Source organism: Doryrhamphus excisus, chromosome 17 (genome assembly GCF_030265055.1).
Source record: "Doryrhamphus excisus isolate RoL2022-K1 chromosome 17, RoL_Dexc_1.0, whole genome shotgun sequence".
Lineage (NCBI taxonomy): Eukaryota > Metazoa > Chordata > Actinopteri > Syngnathiformes > Syngnathidae > Doryrhamphus > Doryrhamphus excisus.
In genome coordinates this window covers 150447-175736 of record NC_080482.1, presented here as the reverse complement: position 1 = coordinate 175736, position 25290 = coordinate 150447, and the positions used below count along the sequence as shown (strand labels likewise).

Sequence of the window (25290 nt, the reverse complement as noted above, 5' to 3'; positions counted from 1 at the left end):
ACTTTAAAACCAAGAAAAGCTGCTCCGTTTGTTGTCCAGCTCGCTGACTTCTGTTCATCACTGCAACTAAGATCTTGGGAATGCTTGTTCAGGAATTACCTGGAACTGTGTATTCAGCAAGTCAAAGAAATAAGGACACAAAAAACAGCAAGATGGAGTGAAATGAAAAGTTCCAGATTATACAACTCACTGGTATCGAAGCCATGGATTTGGGATATGTAGTGCACGTGTAGCACGGACGCTGAACAGTGCCTATAACGTAGTCAAACAGCCTACAGTCTTTCATCTCCATCCTCCTCCTGGGAACTAAAACCCCTCAGGTCCTCTTCTTCGGCATCACAAGTGAAGGGCCTTAAGATTCCTTCATCACACACTTTGTCAGTCTCTCTCTTCCGTTGTCGCTCTTTGTGCCACTTATGTCCGTTTAACTTGAGCTAAAGCTTTTCATCACACGGTAGTCCGGCCTTTGGAAACCCTTCGGTGATGCTGGGTGGTTGGGGTCCAAACATAGTCCAAACAGAAGGTGTAGTACTTGTGCACTTGGAGAGCTGCATAAGACTTCACAAGGTGATTTTAGCTTCCACTTCCACAAGACTACTTCCTGAAGCCGCACGCAAAGCATCCTGGGACGTTTAGTTTTCAGCCATGAATTAGCAGCATCACTGTACAAGCCGCAGGGTTCAAGAGAGAGAAGTAAAAATGAGGGTAAATGGATGAATCCAATAAAGTCAATTGCAGCATTTGTATTTTGCACATGTTGATGTGCTCTTTCATATTCATGACCTTAACAGCTCGATTGTGCTTTCATTTGTCGTTTGGCATCAACGTTGGAGGACTTCTTCACAAACAAACCATCCTGTGTTGGTTTAGCACCATGCAGTTGGTTTGGGCCTCGCCCAAATTCGGTTAGCGTGTTCCCACCTGACTAAACAAAAGGGAAAAACAAACCAGAGGTGAATTAAAGATAATAGTACCCTCGGTTTTATATGGCATCATACATTTGTGTATTATCATATTATCATATAGAATGAGTGATACAGCACTAAACACGCGGCTTCTTTATCACGGGCCTGCCAGCCATTCTATCATCATGCATCTTATTCCTACGCAGAAGAATTCAGGCCCTGCATACGGCACATCGTTGGCATACGGCACATCGTTGGCATACGGCACATCGTTGGCATACGGCACATCGTTGGCATACGGCACATCGTTGGAAAGGTCTGTTTCATGGGAAGTGTGCTATTTTATGTGACGACGTTTCGTGTAAGCATTACGAAGTATTTCACTGAAAACGCCAAGACCTCAACATTTAAAACTCAGCAGAGCAATGCTTGACCACCATCAAGTTCATGGTCTCTCATGCCAAGGCACAAGGATCGATTCCCTGATTTTATTGTATGTTACAATAAGTAAGTACAATGTTTTGTTGTACTTGGTGCGTGTTTCTCAGGAGAGTAAGAGTGTATATACGTGGAAAGAGTCCCGTCATAACTTTATACTCAACAGGCAAATTGTGATGATGACTGTCAGCCACAATCATCCAACTTGCATGAAATAAAGGCTTGAGATTTCAGTCTACGCGTAATGAATGTACATAATGTATGCGTTTCCTGTTCTGAAGTGAGAGACAAAAAACATTGAACTTTTTCCTAATGTTCTCTTAAGTACAAAAGCACCTATAGAATGTGTATGTGTGTACATGCGTGAGCATCCTCGCTGGCACGAGAGCCTCCATGCATCTGTGCTTGAATACATTAGTTAGCTGGTGCACACATGAAGCCAGATCCCAACTTGGCCCCTAATTAATAAATCATTGCAAAATGAAACAATTTGAAGTGTTTTCCTTCCTAAATTATACATGCATTGCTTTACAGCTTCTTTGTGCGGAATAGGTTCATGTGGAACTAAAACAGGAAAAAGTGGAAACGCAAGTGATGGAAAAGGACCCACTCAAACATGCACACTGTCACACATCACCCACTAACAGATTCCAGTCAAAGCAGATGGCATCGGAATTATGGGATGGCCTTTTCATATGCTAATCCAGTGGCAGCACACATCTGAGTGCCTTTAATGTGATATGTGGTCAGGAGCTAAATCCAGCGGAGGCACCCATGCTGCGAGTATACAATCTGAAAATAATCTATCAAAAGAAATTGTTGAGACGGACTGTACTTGATGTATTTTAGTGGACTCGCAAATTGGGCTGATTCATTCACCTCCAAACGGGAATCATACCTGAAATTTGGATCACCGTGACAGTGATACGCGAGCACTCATTCTGTCATTCAAACAGCACAGCGGGGGTCCCGCTGTCGACTGTTCAGCCGGGTCCATGTGCTCGGCTTCAAGTGGAAGCTGATGAGAAGATGAAGTGAAGGCGGAGACAAATGCCAAGTCCTAAAAAGGCAACAGAATGCCGACTAAAAAAGGTCATCTAAAAGTACAGCGTGTTTGTGAACTATGCACGTCTTGGCCACACGGTGAACAGACGGTGTACAAGTTGCAGACTGCTGTCCAACAAGGGACGGGGATGCCGTGGTGTGCATGAGACATTTTAGCAGGATAGGAAGACAAAGGCGGTTTGGAGTAAGTCCAACGTTGGATGTCTTTCCGTGGGAAAAGGTGTGGTAGCAGACACACAACATTCCCATGCTACATCTTAGCAATGATGACGTCTTTGTGTCCTGTCCTGGACAATTCACACAAAAACCATCAAAAAATCCTAAATGTCCCAAATTGCGGATCTCCAGTGGCACATGTGGTGAGCACTTCTGTCTGACAACAAGTAGGTTGTAAAGGTTCAGATCTTGGCTGTAGTAAGTGCCACCACAAATAACTCTTCACGGTAAAAGAGCGAGCTGAAGTTATGTTTAGACAAAAACAATTTTGTAAGATCAAAAACTCAAACTGCAGAATTGAATGACTACAAACAGTAATACGCATGCCAAATGTTTGCATGTGTTCATATCGTAATCAGTGAAAAGGTTAGGGCACCCTGGTCATGGTCTCGGTGTTCCTTTGACTGCTTGTTGGGATCAGCCATTCCTGGTAAATATATCCTATAGCAGACCAACCAGGGATGGATGACAAGTCAAATGAACTTGATAGGATGTGCAGGAAGTCTGCTATCATTATGTCCACTAAAGTACGCAGGTGACATCAACATTGAGTAGATCCTCCTTTAGCAGAAGTCAATGCTTCCTATAGCTTCCAAAGAGGGTCTGGATTCTGGTTGAAGGTATTTTTGTCCATTCCTCTTTCCAAAACATCTCCAGTTGAGTCAGGTTTGATGGACAGCCCACTTTAAAATCACACCGCAGATTTTCAATCATATTTAGGTCTGGGGACTGAGATGGCCATTCCACAACGTTGGACTTGTTCCTCTGCATGGATGCCCTGGTGGAATTGGAGCCGTGTTTAGGGTCACTGTCTTGGTGGAAGTATCCAGCCCCGGCCCAACTGCAACTTTGTCACTGAATCTTGAAGACTGAAGACAATTGTGACAAATGGGATTGTGTGGATTGTCATATTAAGGTTTGTAGTTGACACGGGCTGCAGAGGCAACAGTTTAACTGCTGCTTAGTTCACCATGACGTTCAAGTGAGAAGGTACACATCTCTACCATTCACTCTGTAAAGTTAGGTTTGTCACGGACCATCTCCCATCTCCCAAAGTGAGCGAGAAGTGGTAGGCAAGAAGGAAAGCATGCAACAGTTTTTGTTTAAACCAAGATGACCAATCCTAATTCCTCGATCGATGGCACTTGGGCAGTCACGCGTAACCCAACACACACAGGAAAAGGCTCGTGTATTCATGCAGCCTTTCTCCGGCCAAGCAGCGGCCCGGCGATGCCTCCAATCATTTTTTTCTGCTTGGTGATCAAGGTTACTTTGTCCGACGGCGATTCAAATTAAACCCGCTGCTCCAATCAATCACAGCTTTTAAATCCACTTGATCTAATATCTGCGCTCTCACACGGAAATCTAGCACATAGCCAATTCATTTATATGTATGAAGGAAAGATTAGTCCGAGACACGTGTAGAATTCATTTATTACAAAAGGACTGGCATGCCCATTCATGCACACACTGCTAAATATTTCATTTCTTTCCACCTCCCACCTGCAATCACATGGTCTGTTCCACAGATCGTCCCAGATCATATGAACGTGTAAGCCCAGACAACGCCAGTGTTCGATCACGGGTCGCCGGGGCTTTCATTTCAGCAGGCCGTCTTACACGAACGCACGCTTTGCTTTCCTTTTCCGCAGGTGGTCAACAAATAGCGGCACTGGGGCCGACTACGACATACTCTGATAGAAGGCATCTTCCAAAACAGCACAAACGGGGGGGCTTAAAGGCAGCTTTGAAAATCATTTGTTGCATGTCCTTGAAGGCCTCGCTCTGGATTTCTTTTGCTTTCTATCCATCCCCCCCCCCCCCCCCCCCAGCCTCCCCCCCACCCCCACGTGAGCTTCACAAGTCTCATTAATTGCTAATGCCTTTCAAGCATTCATGTCGTTTTCATAAGGGAAATTACACGCGTGTTTTTTAGTCAAGTTCACAAGGAAACAAAGAAGCAACAAATGAGTGGAAAGAAAGTCATGGAACAGACAGTTATTCCAGAATAAAGTTATTCCAGAAGAGTGAAAATATCAGGCAACATCACATCTTTGGATCTTCCAGTGTGATTGTCAACAAGTCAGGCACAACGTCTTCCAATGTCCTCCAAGACCGTTTGAAATCCGGCCAGTTTGTCTGTTTTAATGTAAATGAAGCTTCATTTGACCGGGGGTGACCCTGATGACCCTGATGACCCTGATGACCTTCGTCATTGTGCATCCGTGCCTCAACGCCGTCATAGCTCCGTATCGACTGCTACTTGGCGGTGCTTGAGGAACTGCTTAGGCAGGAGACCAAAGGGGATCAGGAAGGTTGTAGCCATCGGTGCACGGCCGTTATCAAGCAATCATCAATAGCCATGACGATCAATCAAATAAACATATCACCAGTACTACTGTACTACTGTACTACTGCGCTGTAGGCGGGAAGGCTGAGCAAATACTCTGCTCCTTTTCTGTGACGGGGTGAAAACTCCCTTGAGTCATTTGTAAACAAACACGCCGTTGATCACGTGAGACTTCACTGTTTCAGAGGAAGACATGTTGCCAAATGCTCTGGAGATATTTTGCAATGAGAGGAAAAAAAAACGTTGAGCTTCAACACATTAAACCTTTAAGGGGAACTGCTTCTGGAATTCTGCCCATCATTCCCAATGAACACATATTTCTTTCCCTCTTCTGTGTAATATGACACAAGACACACGTTCATTTCACCTAGCTTCCAATGCTGCCATTATACAACATTACAAACAATTCTGTCCATTTGCTGTTGATAAAAAGCAAAGTTATTGTCCGGTGTGCTGTGCAGTCCACGGTGCTAAGCGGCTACAGGGACTACCGTGGGTGCAGCACTATGCACGGAAGATTGGACAGTATATTTCCCTTCTTATATACTCATTTCAAAAAAGACAAGAGACTATTTTATTACAATGGCTGTTTTGAGAGAAGATTGTTTACATTTGAATAAAACATATTTGGCTTTGCCTTTTGTCTAAATTGAGTTTATGGAAAAAAGATATATATGGTATATGGATATTCTACCTAAATATATGGGGATATGACTTTTGCCCGATTAAGGGTCAGCCCCAGCGTTTTCAGTGTTGCTTCCCCTTTAAGAAACCTTTTTAAATGTTTGTGTTTGTAGATGTCAGTACATTTTCCGTTTATGGCCTGACACCAATCTGGTGAGTCTTAACTTCCTGGACATTTTTTGCAGTAATAGCAATTTTCATCAGGTTTGTGATGTGGTCCAAATTCCTATCCTTGCAGTAATCAATAGATGAGATTGAGCGATGATCCCTCCTTCCCGCTTGCTATCCCACTTTCTTCTTTTCGCTATCCCAATTTCTCTCAAGGGAATGTTCAAAGCAGGCCTGGCTGGGTTACCTAATCCCATTGCTTCTAAAAGGTTCCCGGGTGCTGCATACACGAGGGTCACCTTGTAGGATCACCCCGACACACGCACGGCTTGGGATCACTCCAATTTCCTGGCCTCTAAGCGGTTCCACTCCACGGCTTGGACTCGTGGTCTATCTGGAGGCTGGAGATGAATTCTGGCTGGGCGAGATACAGCATAGAGAAGACACCATTTTTACCCACTTGGCGCCTCACGAGATAAAATGATAAATAGAGGCCATTAGTCATGTTGGAGACTAAATAAATGGGCCGTTTTGAAGCACAGCGAGTCGGGGAGAGATAATTAGGCATTCCACGTGTTTATGTGACAACGTAAATATTCTAAAGGGTTGTACCCCCGTCAACATATACATTTGCATATCCTCATTTGCATATTAACAGCCATTCCAGGCGTCAGTTGTCTGCTTTGCTCTTTTAAAGTCCCAGTATAAATAGCACCAAGTGTGGATGTAGCGATAAACATTATTTAAGTGTCTGCATTTAGGTCTCCATTTCATTTTCTATTATTACCTCTTTGCCCCCCTACTGCCGCATCTCACTAGTGTCTGCATCTGCCAGACTGTCTGCTGCTCCATGTTGGCTTCAAGAGCATCCGTCTCTGTCGGCTACACCCTTCATCTATTACTCTGCCCCCTTCCTCACGGATACTTCCTCTCCTCCTTGCCTACGTCGCTCCATCCCCCGTCACCATCTCCCCCTCCCAGAGTGAACTCCCGGACACATAGCAGCGCCACGGCGGAAAGACGGAGAGTATTTGTCACACGAGCAGCAGCCTGATGGTTGACAGCCGCCAGTCAGGAACATGACACGTTACATGACTCTATACGAAACCACTTCTCATCACTGCTGCAACTCGGCGCCTGTCCGACACCCAAGCGTAAACGTTTGTAAATGCGGGAGGCGGAGTCAGAGGGAGGATTTTAAAGCTTCGCTGGCTGTGACACGGCGGCAGTGTAGTGTTGCGTAGCGTGCAGTCAGCCAATCAGAAAAGTCCTCCCCCTGCGTTTTGTGAATGAGGTGCCAGTGATGCGAGGGCCATGCGCAGACACTTCAAGCCAGAATACGCTAACACAGTGATGTAATACAAGCCGTAGAGTAGCAGTAGGGTGTGGAAAACAAGAGGAAAAACTAAGCCATTTTCCATTTAGACAGGTTGCATTCACTGGAAAAAGGCGAGTACTTATTAAGTCCATTAAATGGCACTTGTACGCCATCAACATGAGAATTCGTGGAGGTGAGTATTATTAATAAGTCACCGAGTGTCAATCACTAACTAGCTATCTAATCACTAACGTGCATGTCATCAAGTGAGGTCACATCCTCCAACGGCCGTCCAAACAAGGAACACCTGATTTGGCTGACGTTGTGTACAAGGGAGTCATTTTGCCTAACCGCTAACCGCTAACCGCTATGTAAAAATCATAACTGAAGTGTTTTGTGCGAAGCGAGGTTGGCAACAACAAGGGGTGGGGGGTGGGGGGGGGCTGCATGTGTGTGTTTGTGTATGAAGTCAGTCTGTGGTTGCTTTGCCGACAGGGTGCGATGGCAGGGTAACAGTGCCCTCTTGGGGCGTGCAGAGACGTTGCGGGCCGGCCAGCATGGGCCAAGTGCAGGCAGTTGGTAGGCAGGTGCAAACAATGACAGCAAAGTCAAATCCCACGTTTTGTTCAAGCGCTTCAGCTGTTCCTCACCCCCCCCCCTTCCCCACAACATCTTCAATGACCAGAATGATCATCTATTTCACCAAGAAATCCAAAACATCCATCATACTGTTCCACTGCGCCGACTTAAATTGTTTGGTTCCATTCAAATAAAGAAAGAAAGTTACACATGTGAACCCATGACTGAGAAGAACAAGGAACACTGGGTTGTTTCTCCAACCCATGACATCATCATCTTTATGCTGCGGCTCTTGAGGAAAGGCTCCCATCTACAGGCCGCCACCAGAACTGCTACTACGCATCACACCAGGTGATGTCATAGTTTGGAAGGAATGGGGGGGGCTGTGAAGATCAGAAGCAGAGGCAAAGGAGGAGGTGATGTCATGTCTTCATAGCATGGTCTTTGTCTAAAACGTCTTCTTCAACAACGCAGCGTCGCTGTGATTCCCAGGGTGTCAGCTGCTGTGTTCACCGAGGACATAAACACAAAAATGAAAAGTTCCCCCGTTATGCTGCAGACCAGACACAATATTCTCACAGTCCTTGGCATTCCATCGTTGGCGCTCCCATACTATCTCCTATACTATCACGTCATTGGAGACCATTGCATGGCATTCCACACGCCACTCAAGGCCTAGCATATGGCCTTAACGCCGGAACCATCCCCGATTCTGGCCATGACAGGCAAGTTCTCCTTCCGCAGTCTCAGGGTAAAGAACAATACTCACCCTGAGAGCTAAGGGGCGGATCTGTGAAAACGTGATGCACAGAAAAAGAGACTATGGGAAATTAAAAGGAGAGCGGGCCAGGAATCGAACAGCAACAGAAAGTGACAAGGAAGGGAAGCACCAAGTTCAAATGGCCGATGAAGTCTACATGACGGCGTAGTAAAATGCCAATCATGACAGAAACCCCCAATTCAGACGGGGGTTATACGCTACAATGCCACCAACATATGGATGTGTATCATAATCCTACAAATGCTAATTGCTAATCATTCATCCACTCCCTACAGAGCGTTCCACATCATGGAGTTGTCCGTCACATCTTACAGACGTTCTTTACACAATATCACCTTCAGGACCGTGTCTGCATAAAGTGAGCAACAAAATGAGGCACTGATCTCGTCTGGTTTCCATACAAAAAACATGCAAATGCTGTGAGCCGATACCAGTCGTCAGTCGCCTGTCACCTGTCACCGTCACTCGTCACCTGTCCGATGCTTCTGAAACTATTTTACTTGACTAAAACATATTGCAATGCCACAACATTCCATAACCTGCGATATTGAGGAGACAGTAGACAGCATATTAAGTGTAAATCAGGCTTGCACAATAAGGTATTCTATTTATTATACCGCCCTCTTGTGTTCTATCATATAATGACATCAATTCAGATGCCACGTTGGATACATTTCATAAAATGTTAAATGTTGAGCCGTGGCCTCCTATAGAGCAGTCACACGCCAAGACCCCCCCAGACAGCTCCCCTCTGGGTACAGCTGCCAGTGAGTTGGGTGGGAAGCGGCATGATCAGACCGCCAGTGAACATGGACTTACCAGTCATGTTGTATCCACTGGCAGCCAGCTGTCCAGCCATGTACTCCCCATCGGAGTTGTTGTGACTGCAGCCCCATGTTTTCATCCAGATTTTCTGGGTGCCAGGAATCAGACTGGGGGAAAACATGCATGGCATGGTCTCATGAATACAAATAGTAAATATTAAGCCGGGTTTACATCAAATTCTTTATAGTTGGGATGCACAAGCCGATGCCGTTAACGTTGTGCTTCTCAAGACCCGTAGATAACCAATAACGTTTTACACTTTTTTTTCACTTCAACTGTAGTTTGTGTGCACCTGGAGGTAAGAACGATTGAAAGTTGCATTTGTCCTTATCAGATATCAAGACTGTTAACAAAACTCACAAGTACAAACTGTGGCTCCAAAAGCTTTACTTCTATCTCCAATGATGGTAGAGGTCTGGTCATGCGGGGTCATCATTTCCAGGACGAAATCACACATTGCTTCAGACCTCGGTTCATGTCTGGCAAACTTTTTTACACTTTCCAAACTGCTGCAATGATAGGAACAAGCCCCGGGCTCCTAGCGTAGCATTGATGCTGACGTGGTTGATGAGGTTTGATGCGTTGGAAGCTTGTTTCTCATCACGTGTGTGCAGAGCATTTGGCAAAATGTCTTCCTCTGAAAAGTCCCACTCGCTGGGGAAGTTACAAGGGGCCGTTTGTAGCACGTCAAATTATTTGTTCATCCTAACCCACCTACAGTACACCTCACAGGAGCTTTTCTCTATCCCCAGCTTGGTTAGGATCTTCGTTAGGATAGAACCATAAACAAGGAGAAACAAATGGAGATACACGGATGTAAGGTTCAATCCATTCGTGCACATTTCAGGTTCCACGCTTTAGCACTGTACTGAGCAGTGTGGATGGACTTGCACGCCTTCTAATTGTCATGTTGAAACCGCTGATGGGCTGGACTTTAAATAATGAAAAAACCATGATATACGGTGTGACCGTATCGATACTCCACCATGGGGTTAAGCACCCTGACAGACACCCCTACATAAAATAATCCCAGTGACAAAAAAGATATATCCAAATAATCGTGTACCTGTCAGCTTGGAGTTGCTCCTTGTTGAAAATGTCCGTTTTCCTCCTGGACCTGGGTATGATACTCCTTCTAGCAGACCGTCTCTCCTGGGGGGTGGGGTCACTGGAGGACACCATGTCCTCAATGTCGTCGATCAGGGAAGAATCACAAGATGAAGGCATGATCTGAAATCACACAAATCTCTGGTTACAAACCTTTTCTGGGCCCAGGAAGCCCCCCCAGCAAAGACACTTAATCTTCCAGATGAATGGTTCATTCCAACATCAATTCAATCATTCAGAGGTACAGACTACATACACGCTGGGATAAGATAGTTCCACTTTGGAACACATTTCGGTCCTATTTGTGAAATGAATGAAACATTTCGCGGTAGGTTACATCGTTTGTCCTGTTCTTTGCACTGGTATTGTTCAAAGTAAACACGTATTAAACAACGCTATTGAATTCCCAGTACTCTATCGCAGATGCCACGCTTGTTTACAACTTTTGCTGCATCCTATTAGAACATGCACTGTAAGGTGCAATATTGACACCAGTCACAATTAGTGCACATTCATGACAAGCGCACATTTGCCGTAGTATAGTACATTGTTTAGCACGGCAGCCTGCTTGAAAGGGGTTTAGTGGGGCCCTGCTAGCTGTTAGCATGCCCTACTTCACCGGGGTTTGTAGCAAGCGCCCACGTGGGGCAAGTTGACGAGCAGTACTAAAAAAGGTCATTCTTACCTCAGTTGCAGCGTTGCAAATTATTTACTTCAAGACGAATTCAGGAACCCCGGGGTGTGCGAGATGCGAAAATAAGAATTTTGAGGGCCAGAATACACTATCAGAAGGTCCCGTCCGCCATACTTTGAGTATGTCAGGCACGGCGAGACCAGAGGGACAAACTTGTGGGTGCTTTCGCGTATGAGAACCAGTCTTTTTTTACTGTTTCACACCCGCAAGTTCCTACTGCACAAAACTATCTACTTCTACCGTTTTGCTTACTCCAACCCCCACATGAAATCGATGTTTCATGCTTCTCCAATCTCGTTGTACATCTCGTATAATGACAATAAAGGCCATTCCATTCTTCGTTTTTTAATGTTTTTTCGTGTTTTTCATGTCTTCGTGTCTTTGTCTTGGTTGTGATTGGTTCATTAGGAGCCAATCATTAGCCAGAGGTGCCGGTAGTGTCCAAATCCAACGTTTTTGCTCATTCAGAGGTTGTGTCTGAATCCGGGGTCTGCATCCTACTCGGACAGTAGCCTACCCGGTCTACGAAGGCCAGACGTTCAGAGGTTCCTCCTCCAGCCGCGAACCAGCCTTGTGAATTGAGCCGGTCCAGCCTTTCGTCACACTTCCTGGTTGTGTCACGTGGTCTCATGCTTACCCCGAATGACGTCTGCCTTCAATCGCGATAGTAAAGTAAAGTTAGTAGTTTTTTCCATTTTATTTTACAGGAGAGAGAAGAAATGTTATCCTTCTATAAATGATTCTCCAGTTCACATTAAACAGTAGTAATATCCATAGCTCCTTCATTTAGTTAGTACTTTTTGGCTACTTGGTTCATTACTACAATACTGATCAGCAGCACCACATAAGTTTTACTGCATGTATTATCTGATGCCATATATGACTTATATGAAGTAGTAGAACAATGCAGGAAGCCAAAGGAGAAGGTTTGGAGACCATGGTGGTGCCACATGCCGTGGTGGCCGTCCTGCAGCTCCATCCTGATCATGATTATCTTTAGTATATTACAACTATTAGATTGGAGTATTTTCTTCAAGAAGGGTTAGTGACACGGCAGTGGAGAGCATCCAGCACACCCACTGGATGGATGATGACAGTGGAGACCAGTCCCCAGGATGTCCCATGGGCCGACACTGGACATCTTTGCTGATGGAACACAGACAGAAGCGCCATGCACTCATACTCATTTACTGAAATACATCTTTCACATAGTCACGGTATTATCATTCATGCTATGAAATAGCCATTTGCTAAGCCTGTTAGAAATAACTGTACCTTCCACTGTACTCATGAATATCACCTAGATCTATCTTCATACTCCATTCTGCCTTACTAATGGCTGACCGTATTCAAATACACTCATCATTTGAAAGGCGGAATATCCTCCTATTCTTCAATCTTTGCAATGAATCCAGACAATGAAAAGTACAAGAGCCGTCGTTTCAGCTTAAACATTCTTTACTGCTAAATGTTGTTTATGGTTGCTTTACTGCGTGCTTATGAGAAATGGAAACAAGACAACATGAACACAAGAACATTCATAAAAGTTAGCACAGCATTGGCCAATAAAACATGTCGGCGGGGTGCACACATAATGACGTCATCTTATGGTCATAATATTAAGTGCTGGGTGTTTATAAGGCTAGTAGCATCGGTCCAATCTTTCCACGTTGTAGAAAAACGTATGACTTTACAATCAAACTCTACTTACCCAAATAAAGCAACACTTGACAATGTTGGGATATGATGGCCACGGAGGTTGGTGGGAATGCAACAAGTCCTCCTCAACGGAGGAGGAGGAGGAGGAGGAGCAGGACACAGTGGGAGGAGCCTTAGCGGGCTTTCTAATTCGGACAGCCTTGGCGCAGCCCGATGACGTCACGCAGCCCCCGGATTCAGACACAGCCTATGTACCAGTGCCTACTTAGCGTATACAAGTATATAGTATGTTTTACTTCAATAAATACTGCAAACCAGCAGTCTGTTTAACCTTGTCCAAGATTTTTTTGTTGACATTTTATGCATGTTGCCGACTTTTGAACACTAATATGTTGTGAAATGTACTGTGTACACGTACTGATACGAGTACATACTACATTGAAGTGGCTAAAAACCCATTTGAACCACACAGAATGGGAATAGGGAACAAGACCCCAAACTGCAAGCATTTTGCTCACGTAGATTTCCTTTATTCAAATGTTCCATTACAAAGTCTGACAGTAGATAGAAAAATCCCACTTTGCCCCCCACACACACATATGCAACCCTCAATTCCTCGTTAGCAAAAGTTAAAGCAAAGCAAAACCGTAGGAACACACAGGAAAATGCTAAACATTAGACATCCCAACAACCTTCCACCCAAATTTTAAAAACAAAATGTGTATTACAGTTTTCCTTTTGTAGAAGCATGTATTTTTAATCACATATTCGTTTTTATTTCAGCTTACTGAATGGGCGACAGACAGAATGAGCCTCGCAAGTCCGGCGGTGCTAATTCAATATCGGCTGTCGTACCACAACAACATTCCATCAAACAGTCATGGGCGCACAACCGCACCCTGTGGAAGAAACACTACAGGGTTAACTGTGCATTACCATATATCAACATTCCTTTGCCAAGCTCTTCCCAAAAAGCGGATAAAAGATAGTTTGCTTCTATGTGGGAGTATCTGAGAGACATTGAAAAGAAGCTGCCAAGACAAAAGTAGCGATGTTGCTAGGAAAGCTCACGTAACGCTAAGTCCGGCTAATCGGAAGACATCAGCCTCGCTGTTCTTTCCAATGTCGCCCAAATACTCTTTGCTCGACAAAGACCGGAATACCAGACTTCCCTAATCTCGAAGATTGACAACAAAATAAAAGTTCATTGACATGTCAAAAAAAGTCCCAAATGTAAAACGGACACACGGTGTCACGAAGCAATGCTAGACACTGGAGCAGTGGACAGAAGTCACCGATTCCAGTCCAGTGGAGACGTAGCCATGTCCTGTGACGGCCATTTAAAGGGCCCAGAAGCTCCCGCTTGATGTCTGAATAGGATCTGGGGCTCACATTATCATCTGGAAAAGAAACCCCAAGCACACGGCCACCAAGGGTGCACCCCAGCTGGGTGGTGGTGTAAATCTCGTGAGAAGGTCTACACGTGGATGCTCACACAACTGATGATCCAAGTGTGCTAGGAATGCAAAGGTAACCACAAAGACTGGCGTCCATCTTTTTTAACTCTTGTATCTTGTCAAACAGCAAGCGAGGTAGCCTCGGGCACCCTAGGGCACCCTAGGGCACCCTAGGGCACGCAACATTTCTAGTAAAGAAAGCAAAACAAAGGACACGTGGCAGGCCGTCGTGAGCAAGACAGATCTTCTGCCATAAACGCTGAGACAAGCACACGTCACACCAACAGCAGCAACACGCCCTGCAACCGTAGGTTTAAAAACCACAGACTCCGACAAGACTGTTGTGTTTTACCATCACACGGGTCCAAGTCCGGGCAGCCACCCCGAGCAAACGGCTTCTCATGACAGATTATATTTCACCAGTTTTAAGATCTAGATCACTGGTTAGATGAAGGCCAGTGATGACCGAGCGATCACGAGTTCGGTCTACTCGCCTCAACTGCTAGTGGATAACGTGGAGTGGAAGTGATCGAGTCAAGTCACGAGTAGCGTGGTAACCTGGTAGCGTGGTAACCTGGTAGCCTGGTAACATGGTAACCTGTTACCAAGCCAGACTGGCGTGCAGTGGTTAGAAATGGCTTTGGTTTATTTGTCACCTGGTTTCCATTTACATCACGGCAGGTTCAACGGCCCGACAGCACGGATGCTGCAACACTTCGCCTTAAGTTAACCGCGTCCAAAATGTGCTGATATACAGTCGCCCCTCGCCATTTTGCACTTGGATTTTCCCGAGTATATTCATTGAAAAGTCCTATCGCTATTCCTCGGTTGACTACGACATATTATTAAACAACAATGAGCAAACTGAAGCAACATTTGACTATCTTTGTCCTAAACTGAGCAAAAACCCAAAGACAAGGCATTGAGAAGACATACTATAGTGATGCATTCAAAGCGAAGGCATAGCCCGGTCCGGCACGGAGTCTGATGGGAAAGCCTGCAGTGGGAATGACACCGTGTCAGCTTCGGTAATTTGAGGACTTCATTCAGGCCATCAAGTCAAATGAAACCAACAAACGGGTAGGTGTAAGCGCGTCCACGTTATTGTCCTATTTTCTCTCACGTCTATAATATTGGCCAATAAAAGTGACTATAGGGATGTTATTCCATGCCAGAGAGCTCCGATCATGTTTAACGTATTTCCCAAGGTCATAACCAGGTTTTCTATGCGCTATGCAAATATGACATTTGTACATGTGGAATCCTCCTCGGCGGTGATTCGCTCATCACAGTTGGGTCTGGAAGCAACTGACCACGATAAAGGAGGGGCGACTGTAATCACCTGCGGGAACTTTTGCTGAGATTGTTTGACTTTAGGGTTGTTAGCATTCAGTTCTGTACCATCCGATTCCCTCCAAGTGTGTCTTCTGTTAATATGAGCACTCGGGTTCATTGCTGCCAAACGAGACCAGTACCAACCATGCTGCTCTTCAGGTGAGTAAACCAGCCGCTTGTCTGCCTTTGGTTAGGGTTGGGGTTGCATTTAGAATTGGCCTATACAAACTAGTCACAGACATCCACGCTCACCATGTCTAACGCGCTCCAATGCACTCCAGGATGATTGACAGCAGCTAGTGCTAGCTGCACAGGAGGTCGTCCAGGCCCAAGGAGGGCATCCTATCAAAGTCACAGGCGTCAAATAAGTCGCTGATCCCCTGGTCGTCTCCAAGACCTAGCAAGTAGTCATCTTGCTCCAGGAGCGGGGGGGCCAGGTTCAAGAAGGGCCCCAGGGAGGAGGGGATCTGGTCTTCCGTTTGCTGAAGAAGGCTGGTGTACGGGGACGAGATGGGCGAGAGAGCAGTGACCGAGACGGAGGTGACGGAGGAGGAGGGTGGTGCTGGTGCCAAGGAGGTGCTGGGGGTCTGGGTTGGGATGCTGGGATCTGTAGAGGATTTGGAAGCAGGTTAACTACTGAACATATGACTATGATAGGACTAGACCTGACAACTTCCCACGTAATCCCCGGCTGGGAATCACAGTATGACATTTGTACCACGCATACCGGAGGCCTGACCTAAACCCAATCAATTCAGACGCTTTGAGTCACTCGTTCCTTCTACAGCTTACCCTGGAGGACTTTGAGGAAGGGTGAGTTCCCATTGATGTCCGTGTTTCCATTTTTCACAGGACTGCTGTGGTCATTCTCCTCGTCAGGACACAAGAGGACTTCAATCGGGCCTCTGGTGCTGGTCAAGTGGATGGATAAGCTCTGCAGAAGGGAGGAAGTGTCAATCCAAACTAGCCAGATTTGTTTTTGTTAAATGTTAAAGAACATTTCAGTGGTTCCTACAGGATCCGTGTGCGGTGGTGACATTTTGGATTTTGTAGGGAAAAAATCTAATTGCAGAACCCTTCAAAGGTTTGGCCATATTTTCTGGGGATGCATGATAAATATGGCTGATACGAGCTCATTAGCGGAAGATCATTTGCATGCTAGTGGCATGAGGGAAGCACCTCGCCTACTGCCTGACTTCTGTAAGCAAGACAAGAGCAGCAGAACACAGAATTTACCTCGTCAGGATCTGGTACTTCCAGCTTGGTGTCTGTGGGCGCCTTGACAACAATAACCGTCTGGTCTTGAAGGTTCGACAGTTGTTTGATGTCTTCATACGTGACGTAGGCATGCGTGGAGGTCAACGGGTCAAAGAAAGAACGAAAGACAGAAGGAGAGGCGGCCAAGAGTCGCATCGGCTTCAGGAAAAAAGGATATTTCTGGTTGCTTGAAGACTCGCTCATGTGCCTGGAGTCCAGGCTGCATCTCTGGATGAGCTGCTCCAGCCTCTGCTCTTCTTCTGCCAGCGCGGAAACCTCTGCGGTCAGTCTCTGCCTTTGGTTGAGTGACCCCTCCACCTCCAACAGACTGCAGCCCCTTTGAGCAGACGTTTGACTTTTAACAAGGAAGGTCTTCAGTAAAGTGCAAATCTCCACACAAACAATTCCTGACAAAACTAACGTCATTGACGCCAAGTTGGAAAAGGCCTGCACGCATCCCTGACTCTTGGCTTGAGTCTTGACTCGGGCCTTCCCTTAGCAACCCTGCAGTCCCATCAGTCTGGCTGACTTGCAGGGCTCGTGTCATGAAATAATTAGCGCCTGGTCGGAGGAGCGACGGCATTACCCGACAATGCAACAAGAGAAAACGTCACCTCCACATCTGGGATTCCCGCTGTCTTTGCGTCTTGCTAGCTACATGTAAGTTTCATAGCAATTAGCGCAGCACCTTAGGGGTCATCCTGCTTGGATTCCTCTCTCCTCGCCGCTCTGCAGAGGTGCTGCAGATGTTGATGCTTGGTAAAGCAAAGGTGCAAAGGCAGACTAGGAGTTAGAAAGAATGCTTACTGGCCCACAAACTGATGCTCAACCATATTATTATGATCAAATGTATTCAGAAATAGCTTAGCATAAAAATGCAATATTTCATTGGCATTAGCGGCGCGTACGTGGCTAGTCAAGTCACACGGTAGCCATTGGCGGAAGACGTGGAACGTCGCCAGAGGGGTTGGGATAGTAACGGTGGGTGTGCCACATTAGGCCATTGGTACCATGCTGGGCGTGGCCACAAGTCCCCCGCTGGCTCCTGCTCATGACATCACGTGTAGACCATCTGGCCTTACTTGGACTTCTTCTAATTGTGGGATTGAGGAAGGCGGTCATCCCTTGTGAGAGCAACAACATCATGAATGAAATAAGACGTTCATACAGGATGTCTGTGGATGAGCGCGCGTGCTTTGACGTTGACGCTATTTACAGTCTTTATTCACTAGGAAAGGCGGTGGTCATCTCCAACTGGTGATGACCCATCGTACCGCTGCCCTTCTGTGACTCAGCTACCTTGTGGCCTAATGGCTCCGTGCCTTGGTCCACCTTTTCCACTCTCGCCAAAGGTTCTGCACGAAAGGGGTTGATTGGGCCCCCAGTACGGTACAACTAGCCTGATGTCCAGGGCTCGGCCACCCGCAGCCCCAGAGACACATGCGGATCCCGGCCTCCGTGATGAGACTTTTTTACACCAAAGTGGAGGAAATGGGCATTTTCTAAGCGGTTGAAATATCCGACTCACCGCATGTCCCTGAATGCATCTAGACCCCATTCTGCTTGCTGATTGGATGAGCAAGTGAAGGGGCGGGGTGGCATCTTGTTGTTCTACCCCCATGGTCATCTATTCAAAGTAAGGCTGTCATTCATGATGGTAAAGGTTGCCGACCCCTGGCTTTCACGCCGCACAGTAAGTCTGACAGCTTTTGGTGCTTTCATGGAAGGGAGCAAACGCAAATGATGCACTCCAAAAAGGTCCACCCATCACAGCTCTGTGGGCGTGGAAGGGGAGGAGCTAGCCTGCCGTGATGCCGATGCATACTTCAGGCTTAAGTCATCACTTACATCCACTGAATGTTGTTCTTTGACTTCTTCTTGATGAGATGAATGCCCTCCAGTACATTCGTGATGTCGTACAGCCTTCTTTTCTGGACCTGAACACAGAACAGTACATCACTAAACGTTAGGAGGTGGGATTCTGAACCACACATCCACGTACATCCACAGTATGTCACAACCTCCAGAACTTCATAAAGGCTGCGTCCCAATCCGGGGTCTGCATGCTACTGGGCCACTAGCCTACCCGGTCTACGGAGGCCAGACTTCGGGAGGCCCCTCCTCCAGCTGGTAGCGTTACGTGGTCTCATGTTTACCTTAACGTCCTGACAGAATATCCGCCTTCAATCGCGACAGTAAAGTAACAAAGTTAGTAGTTTTTACCATTTTATTTTACAGGAGAGGGAAGAAATGTTCTCCGAGCCAGATTTATCTCCAGCTCACAGCTAAACCTGGTATATTAAACTGTAGTAATATTCATAACTCTGTATTTAGTTAGCACATTTTGGCTACTTCCTCTCAACTTTGACGTTTTACGTTCATAAAAGTTAACCGAATTTGCCAATAAAACATGGAGGTGATGTACACAAATAATGAAATCTTGTTCCATTTCTGTTCATAATATGAAGTGTTGGGTATTTACATAACACTATTAATATCTAAAGTCGAATCTCTCCACGTCATATAAACTTTGTAGCATGACATAAACTCTGCTTACAAATAAATCAATACTTACTATGTACAAACAAACGAATACTTACGAATTCATCAATACTTACTATGTACAAACAAACGAATACTTACGAATTCATCAATACTTACTATGTACAAACAAACGAATACTTATGAATTCATCAATACTTACTATGTACAAACAAAGGAATACTTATGAATTCATCAATACTTACTATGTACAAACAAAGGAATACTTGTGAATTCATCAAAACTTACTTTGTACAAAGGAATACTTGTGAATTCTGATTCTCTCAGCTTTGCATCCTAATAAGAATGTTTGGATATGATGGGCCACCACGGTTGGTGGGCATGCAGACCTCTTCATGGAGGAGCCCGTGTGGCCCTTCTAATCGGGACAGCCTCGGCGCAGCACAATGACGTCATGCAGCCTACAGATGCGCACTTTTAGGAAGCAGCCCCCGGAATCAGACACAGCCAAAGCCTTTACAACGTACTGCATACTGTACAGTACTTTAGCAGTCGTTCATTGACTGGAGCCTACCACAGTTGACTTTGAGTGGGGGCTGGGTAGACCCTGGGCAGGTTCACATCAATCACAGGACCACATTGACATAAACAACCATTCACACCTCGTGCAAACTCCTGACAGAGGTGCTCCATGAAGAGTCAAGCCTTGGATCCTCATGACGAGGGCAACATGTTGACATGCTGACATGACCGTGTGGCCTACTTAAGCGCTCACTAACCACAATATAAGCAATCGGTTCAGTTCGGAGGAGCAAATGACCTGCAAAGTCTCTGCTGCAAGGTTTAGGTCCAAAACTCCATCTGAAGACTGGGCCAGCAGATCCACAAACTTCTTGGTCAGCAGGCCCAGGGAGGTGTCGTAGCGCGTCCTCTCTGGTGGGGACTTGGGTGCTACAGTGGAAGACGAACATAGGCTATTAAATACTAGCATCTTTAAAATATGAAGCACCATCCATCCATGGATATCACACCGCTCGTCCTCAATCACACACAAAGCATTCCGACTCCCAGTCGTGCCACTGCAGCCTGGTCTACAAACAGCCAACATGCATGATGATACAAACCAAAGTACCGGAAAACTATATAAACACTGAACGACACGGTACAACCATGTGCCAAAGTAGCCAAGGTAGCTGAGCGAAAACAGATGAAGATTCAGACGTTTCAGCAATGCAAGGTTGTCTTTTGAATGACGTTTATTAGGAGGAAGAAAACTAGCGCCAATTATGTTCCACATAAAACATACCCTCCTCGGTTAGGGACTATTTTTGTCATAGTACCCAATCCAATGGGCACAAAGCGGTACAACTGTGTACCAGGTTCCCTTGGGTTCCCAATAACAAATACAATTGCTTTACAAAAATGTACACAAAAATCTAGCTTTTAGGTTTACTTGCCAAACCTGACTACTACATTGTCATTCCCAAAAATGAAAAAATATATAAAAAAACAGTATGAATTTGACACCTAGAGAAGAGACCCCCCCCCCCCAAGGATCATGTGGAGTTTTATGGCAGCGACGAGCACTCTACATCCAGCACAATGTAGGATTGTTCAAGGGGAACAGCAATCTAGTTTCATCTCCGATGGATGGATCCCAGGGGTCTACATCTCAGTGAGTGACGTAATCATAGAACCATAAGAAATAAACAGGATACAAACCAGGTTCCAACTTTATTGTGTTGCACGTACAAAAAGTCTTACTTTTCGGAGTCTTCACGTGTGTCCCATTGGCTACCGGGGCACCTCTGCCTCTCGACGACCTCGAGGGTTCTGACTGATACTGGTGGTCCGAATCGTCCAGGGCTAACCTCCTTTTGGCCTGGGACAATATGGAAGGGAAGAGGGTGAGCTTCCAATTTTGTAGCATGTGCAAAAAGTCAATGACAGGCAGCGTATTCACTACTTTGTACTGTTCAACACCATCCTTCCCATTCCATGACACCTGCTTCTACTTTTACCCAAAGTCAGGCTTGCTATCATCACGTCGTGCTGCAGTCCATTTCTGGAAACAAGATGGGACTTCACCTCAAAGAACTCATTTGTGCAACGCCTCCCTCAATCACTACCAATACCAACCAGCCCAAAAAGCCTTTCCATCTGCTGAGCTACAAGCATGCATCAAGATGGTGACCATTACATGCCAAGGGGCTTCATGGAGCCCTCCAAGGTTCTTGAACAGCAACCCCACTGTGGGTGCGTTGGAGGGGCAAGGCGGCCATGCTAGTATCCTGGTGCCACATCATCACATCCTTCAACCTTTAAGTCTCTCAGAGAAGCATGTCCTCTGTTGACAGTCTAAATGTCAGCCATTTTCTATCAGCCAGCACCCCCCTCCTCCCCCGCCTGCTCCAGCATGAAACACGCTCAGTTCACCTCTCAAAATTAAACCATATATAAAACACTAAAGAAAGGCCAAATCCTGGAATGAAGCATGGCTAGTTGTGTGCTTTAAGCAGGTTATGCGCACAGGAAATGTGCAAAGTAGCACCAAAGTAGCACTCAAGGAACAAACGAGGGTGACTATGAAAGGCATCGTTTTGCACTTAATTCAGAGTCGGCATAAATACAGCATACGCTTGTGCAACATCAGTCAGGGCCGCCAACTAATGATTCCACCTTGTTCATTAACATTGCTGCTAGCCATGACAGCTAACTCATTTTCATGCTTCATCCAAGTTGCATCTTAATGGCCGATAGAAGCTGCCCTGCTCGTATCGAAGCTCAAGTGGGGCTAAAGTGCCCCCAAGAACAAGAGCTGCGAGTATAAAAGGGTGGACGGCCGAAAGCGGGCCAAGATGAGGCAAAAACAGCCGAATACCATCCCCAACCCCCCAAATGAAGAAGACTGAGCGGCCACTAGGCCAGCGCTAACGTTGCTGATCTCTTACCAATGTTTCCATCTGGCTCAAGCGAACTCAAAAGCATCACCGAGTCCGCCCAGCGAGCCGTTCAGGACAAGCCGATGTGTCCAAACGGTGCTAAAACACTTTAAAGGCGTCGCTGCGCTGACAGTCACATAAAACACTCGAGTGCTACAGTTGGACAACTTAGCCAGCGGTAGTTAGTTAGCTGCCCGGCTAGCGGCTAGCAGCTAGCTGGCAGAACAACAAGCTCGGCTAACCCTAGCAGGCTAACGCTAGTCGGGGGAAATGCATTCAATATGTTGATAGGAGATTACCGGCGGTCTTCCTAATGCGGCTCGACGTCCTGCTCCATTGGCCGCACTTTGTTGTGGAGTTGTGTAAATGTTGTTTATCGAGGGCTCGGACAAACATACACTTGGGGTCTGGGTAACGTTGCAAGGCGGGGGTGTCGTTATTATTTGAATGTAAGTAGCGTTGGCTTGACTGGGGTTTAAACGATCCGAGAGAGCTGTTAAAATGATGTTATTGTCTAAAGGAGAGCCGCCGACGCCCGCTAAAATGACTTTGTCCGGAGCCGAGGAGATCCCTCTTCTCATCTTGTTCTCCGGGTAGCCCCTTTCTTGTCTCGACACTTACAAGCCGCTCCGGTTGCTAATCCACCGCAAGAGTTACAAAAATACTCAGACCGAAGTGAAGATAAAAGTCCGAATCATCGACTTTTGCAACGTAGGAGTCCTCGTGAACGTGCATTTAGGCAGATGCAACGGATTAAAAAGTAAGCCAACTCTCGTTTCCCCCGTCGAGAAATGGCTTCAGGAAGCGGCCTGATGAATGAAGGGATACGGTTTACGCGCTCAAGAGCCCTCCCGCGAAACTCAGATTTCCCGGGAAGTTTTCAAAAAGAATTTACATGTCCCTCTCTATTGGGTGTTCGTGTCGGGGTCCCCGCCCTATTTTACAGCCCATTCTGTCCAATGGCGGCGATGAATTCTGCGCGCCACGTGCTCATTGGCAGTTGTAAACAGGTAAACGTCATCGGTCACACGTCTTGTAATTCCACACACAGGCGCTAGATGGCGAAAGCAAACATACTGTACCAAGTGAGTTTGAAGGTGTGGATTTTGATTCTAAAGCTCCACACTTCGAAGTCTTATTTTAAGTCGTACTCGTCCGAAATCTATATTTATATGGTGTATTTATACATTATACATCAACATCAATATCAAGTATCTTTGAACGTTGCATATGAAACAGGTGTGGCAAACGACACGGATTGCAATGTTCTAAACCAGACATAACATTATATATATTCACTCCAAGTGAAAACTTATCAAGAGCAAGGGAAATGCCTTTGTAATCATGTGAAAATTATGACAAAAGGAAAGGAAAGGAAAGGATATGCAAAGAGAAGAGCGATTCATTGCAGAGGGGGGAATAATGATTTGATCACCCTACTAATTGTCTGCAAAAAAACATGAGGAAACAATCATTTCTGGGAGGTGTGGCTAAAGTATGGTAGGTTTATTAACTCACGTTAATAATCATGCTACATGATGCTATCATTCATCGGGACGTCAAGGTCCTGATGTGTGAAGCCTCTGAGATGAGGGTGGAGTGCTCCCTCCATGGTGGGAATGGTGTTGGGAATGGGGTCCTGCCCCAGGTGGAGGAGTTATAGAAGTATCTCGGGGTCTTGTTCACGAGTGAGGGAAGGTGGGAGCGAGAGGTCGACAGGCGGATGGGCACAGCATCTGCAGTAATGCGATCGCTGTTCCGGACCGTCGTGGTGAAAAGAGAGCTGAGCCGGGGGACTCAGAACTCAGCCAGGATTCATTCAGGGTCTCACAGAAAGTCTAATTTTTTAAAAACTCATGACAAAGATGCATATTTTACCCAGTCCGGTGTTCAAAAAATACTGGAGCATTGCGAAGGAAGCCACAACAAAGAGGCCGAAGAGCCACATGCGGCTCTGGAGCCGTGGGTTGCTGAACCCTGCCCTGAGAGATAGGGTCATCAGGGAGGGGCTCAGAGTAGAGCCGCTTCTCCTTCACATGGAGAGGAGCCAGTTGCGGTGGCTCGGGCATCCAGTCCGGATGCCTCCCGGATGGGACCGAGGACACGCTGGAGGGATTATGTCTCACAGCTGGCCTGGGAACGCCTTCCTGTCCTCCTGGTGGAGCTGGAGGAGGTGGCCGGGGACGGGAAGGCTGGGGTTCCTACTGAGACTGCTGCCCCATGACCCTGACCTGGATGAGCGGAGGAGAATGGATGGAATAAACATTTGATCATCAAGCAAAATGGCTTAGTGCTAAGAAGCCTTTGTTTGCTCACCAGGGTTGTGCACATCTCAGGAGGGATTCTAGCCCACTCCTCTTTACACCCTCCGGTTCCCAAAGGCCTTGAGGTTGTCGCTTGGCAACTTCAAGACTTTTAAGCCATCCTTGATGGTATGGTTTGGGTCATTGTCATGTTGAAAGAGCCATCTACGATCCATCTTCAGTGTTCTGGCTGAGGGTTCTCATCTGAGATTGTACGGTACACGCCCCCATTCATCGCCCCCCCAATGTGGTGAAGTCTTCCTGTACCCTAAGCAGAGAAACAACCCCAAAACAGTAGGTTTTCACCTCCATATATGACAGTGGTGATGGTTGTTGGTCTTGTCTCAATCATTCAGGTGTTCATTGGCAACCTTCAGACTAGCTTGTTTGGTTTCTACTGCCTTTTTCAGCAGGGGGACCTTGGGGGGACCCTATTGCAACTTAATCCATGATGGGGAAGTGTGTTACTAATGTTTTTCTTTGAGACTATCCTCCCCAACTCCCTTCAGATCATTAACCAGCTCCTCCTGTGTAATTCTGGGCTGATCCCTCACATTTGGGGTTCCAGCTGACTGGTGACCCTCATGAGGACAAGCGCTACAGGAAGTCTTTTGGCAAGCGACCACCAGGAGATGCTGTCATCAGTGTAAACACAGGGGAGAGTGGTGAGAACAAATCGCAATTTCCTGGTAACATTTAAGAAAAAGACAGATAAAAAGATAAATGGGAAAACATGTAAAAATACTGTATACATCTTTGGATATA

General features: G+C 46.2%; 2 protein-coding genes across 6 annotated transcripts in view; both read right to left on the bottom strand.

Annotated features, from left to right (window-relative positions):
- Window positions 1–12873, bottom strand: part of cdkal1 (CDK5 regulatory subunit associated protein 1-like 1) — a 133742-nt gene extending 120869 nt beyond the window's left edge. Inside the window, exons 1-4 of one of the 2 annotated variants that reach the window (XM_058052923.1) lie at window positions 12782–12873; window positions 11588–12216; window positions 10336–10499; window positions 9264–9376 (exon numbers count right to left, since the gene is read on the bottom strand). In XM_058052923.1, the coding sequence (XP_057908906.1) occupies window positions 9264–9376; window positions 10336–10499; window positions 11588–11701 (391 nt within the window). In that variant the 5' untranslated portion in view covers window positions 11702–12216; window positions 12782–12873. Of the gene's footprint in view, window positions 1–9263; window positions 9377–10335; window positions 10500–11061; window positions 11549–11587; window positions 12217–12781 lie in introns of those variants that run through there. The other variant, XM_058052924.1, reaches the window with a different exon arrangement.
- A 375-nt stretch (window positions 12874–13248) lies between these two features.
- On the bottom strand, window positions 13249–23149 carry LOC131105628 (transcription factor E2F3-like). Of its 4 annotated transcripts, none has more exons than XM_058053971.1 (8): window positions 22522–23149; window positions 21033–21162; window positions 20101–20231; window positions 18627–18715; window positions 16957–17115; window positions 16758–16872; window positions 16314–16455; window positions 13249–16128 (listed from the first exon to the last, which is right to left on the bottom strand). In XM_058053971.1, the coding sequence occupies exons 1-8, from the start codon at window positions 22801–22803 to the stop codon at window positions 15824–15826; spliced, it is 1353 nt and encodes a 450-aa protein (XP_057909954.1). In that variant the 5' UTR covers window positions 22804–23149; the 3' UTR covers window positions 13249–15823. The 4 variants fall into 4 exon arrangements, with proteins under 4 accessions (XP_057909954.1, XP_057909955.1, XP_057909956.1 ...); XM_058053972.1 differs by having other exon boundaries at window positions 21045–21162; window positions 22522–23147; XM_058053973.1 differs by lacking the exon at window positions 22522–23149 and adding an exon at window positions 22232–22403.
- Between the last annotated feature and the right edge of the window lie 2141 nt (window positions 23150–25290).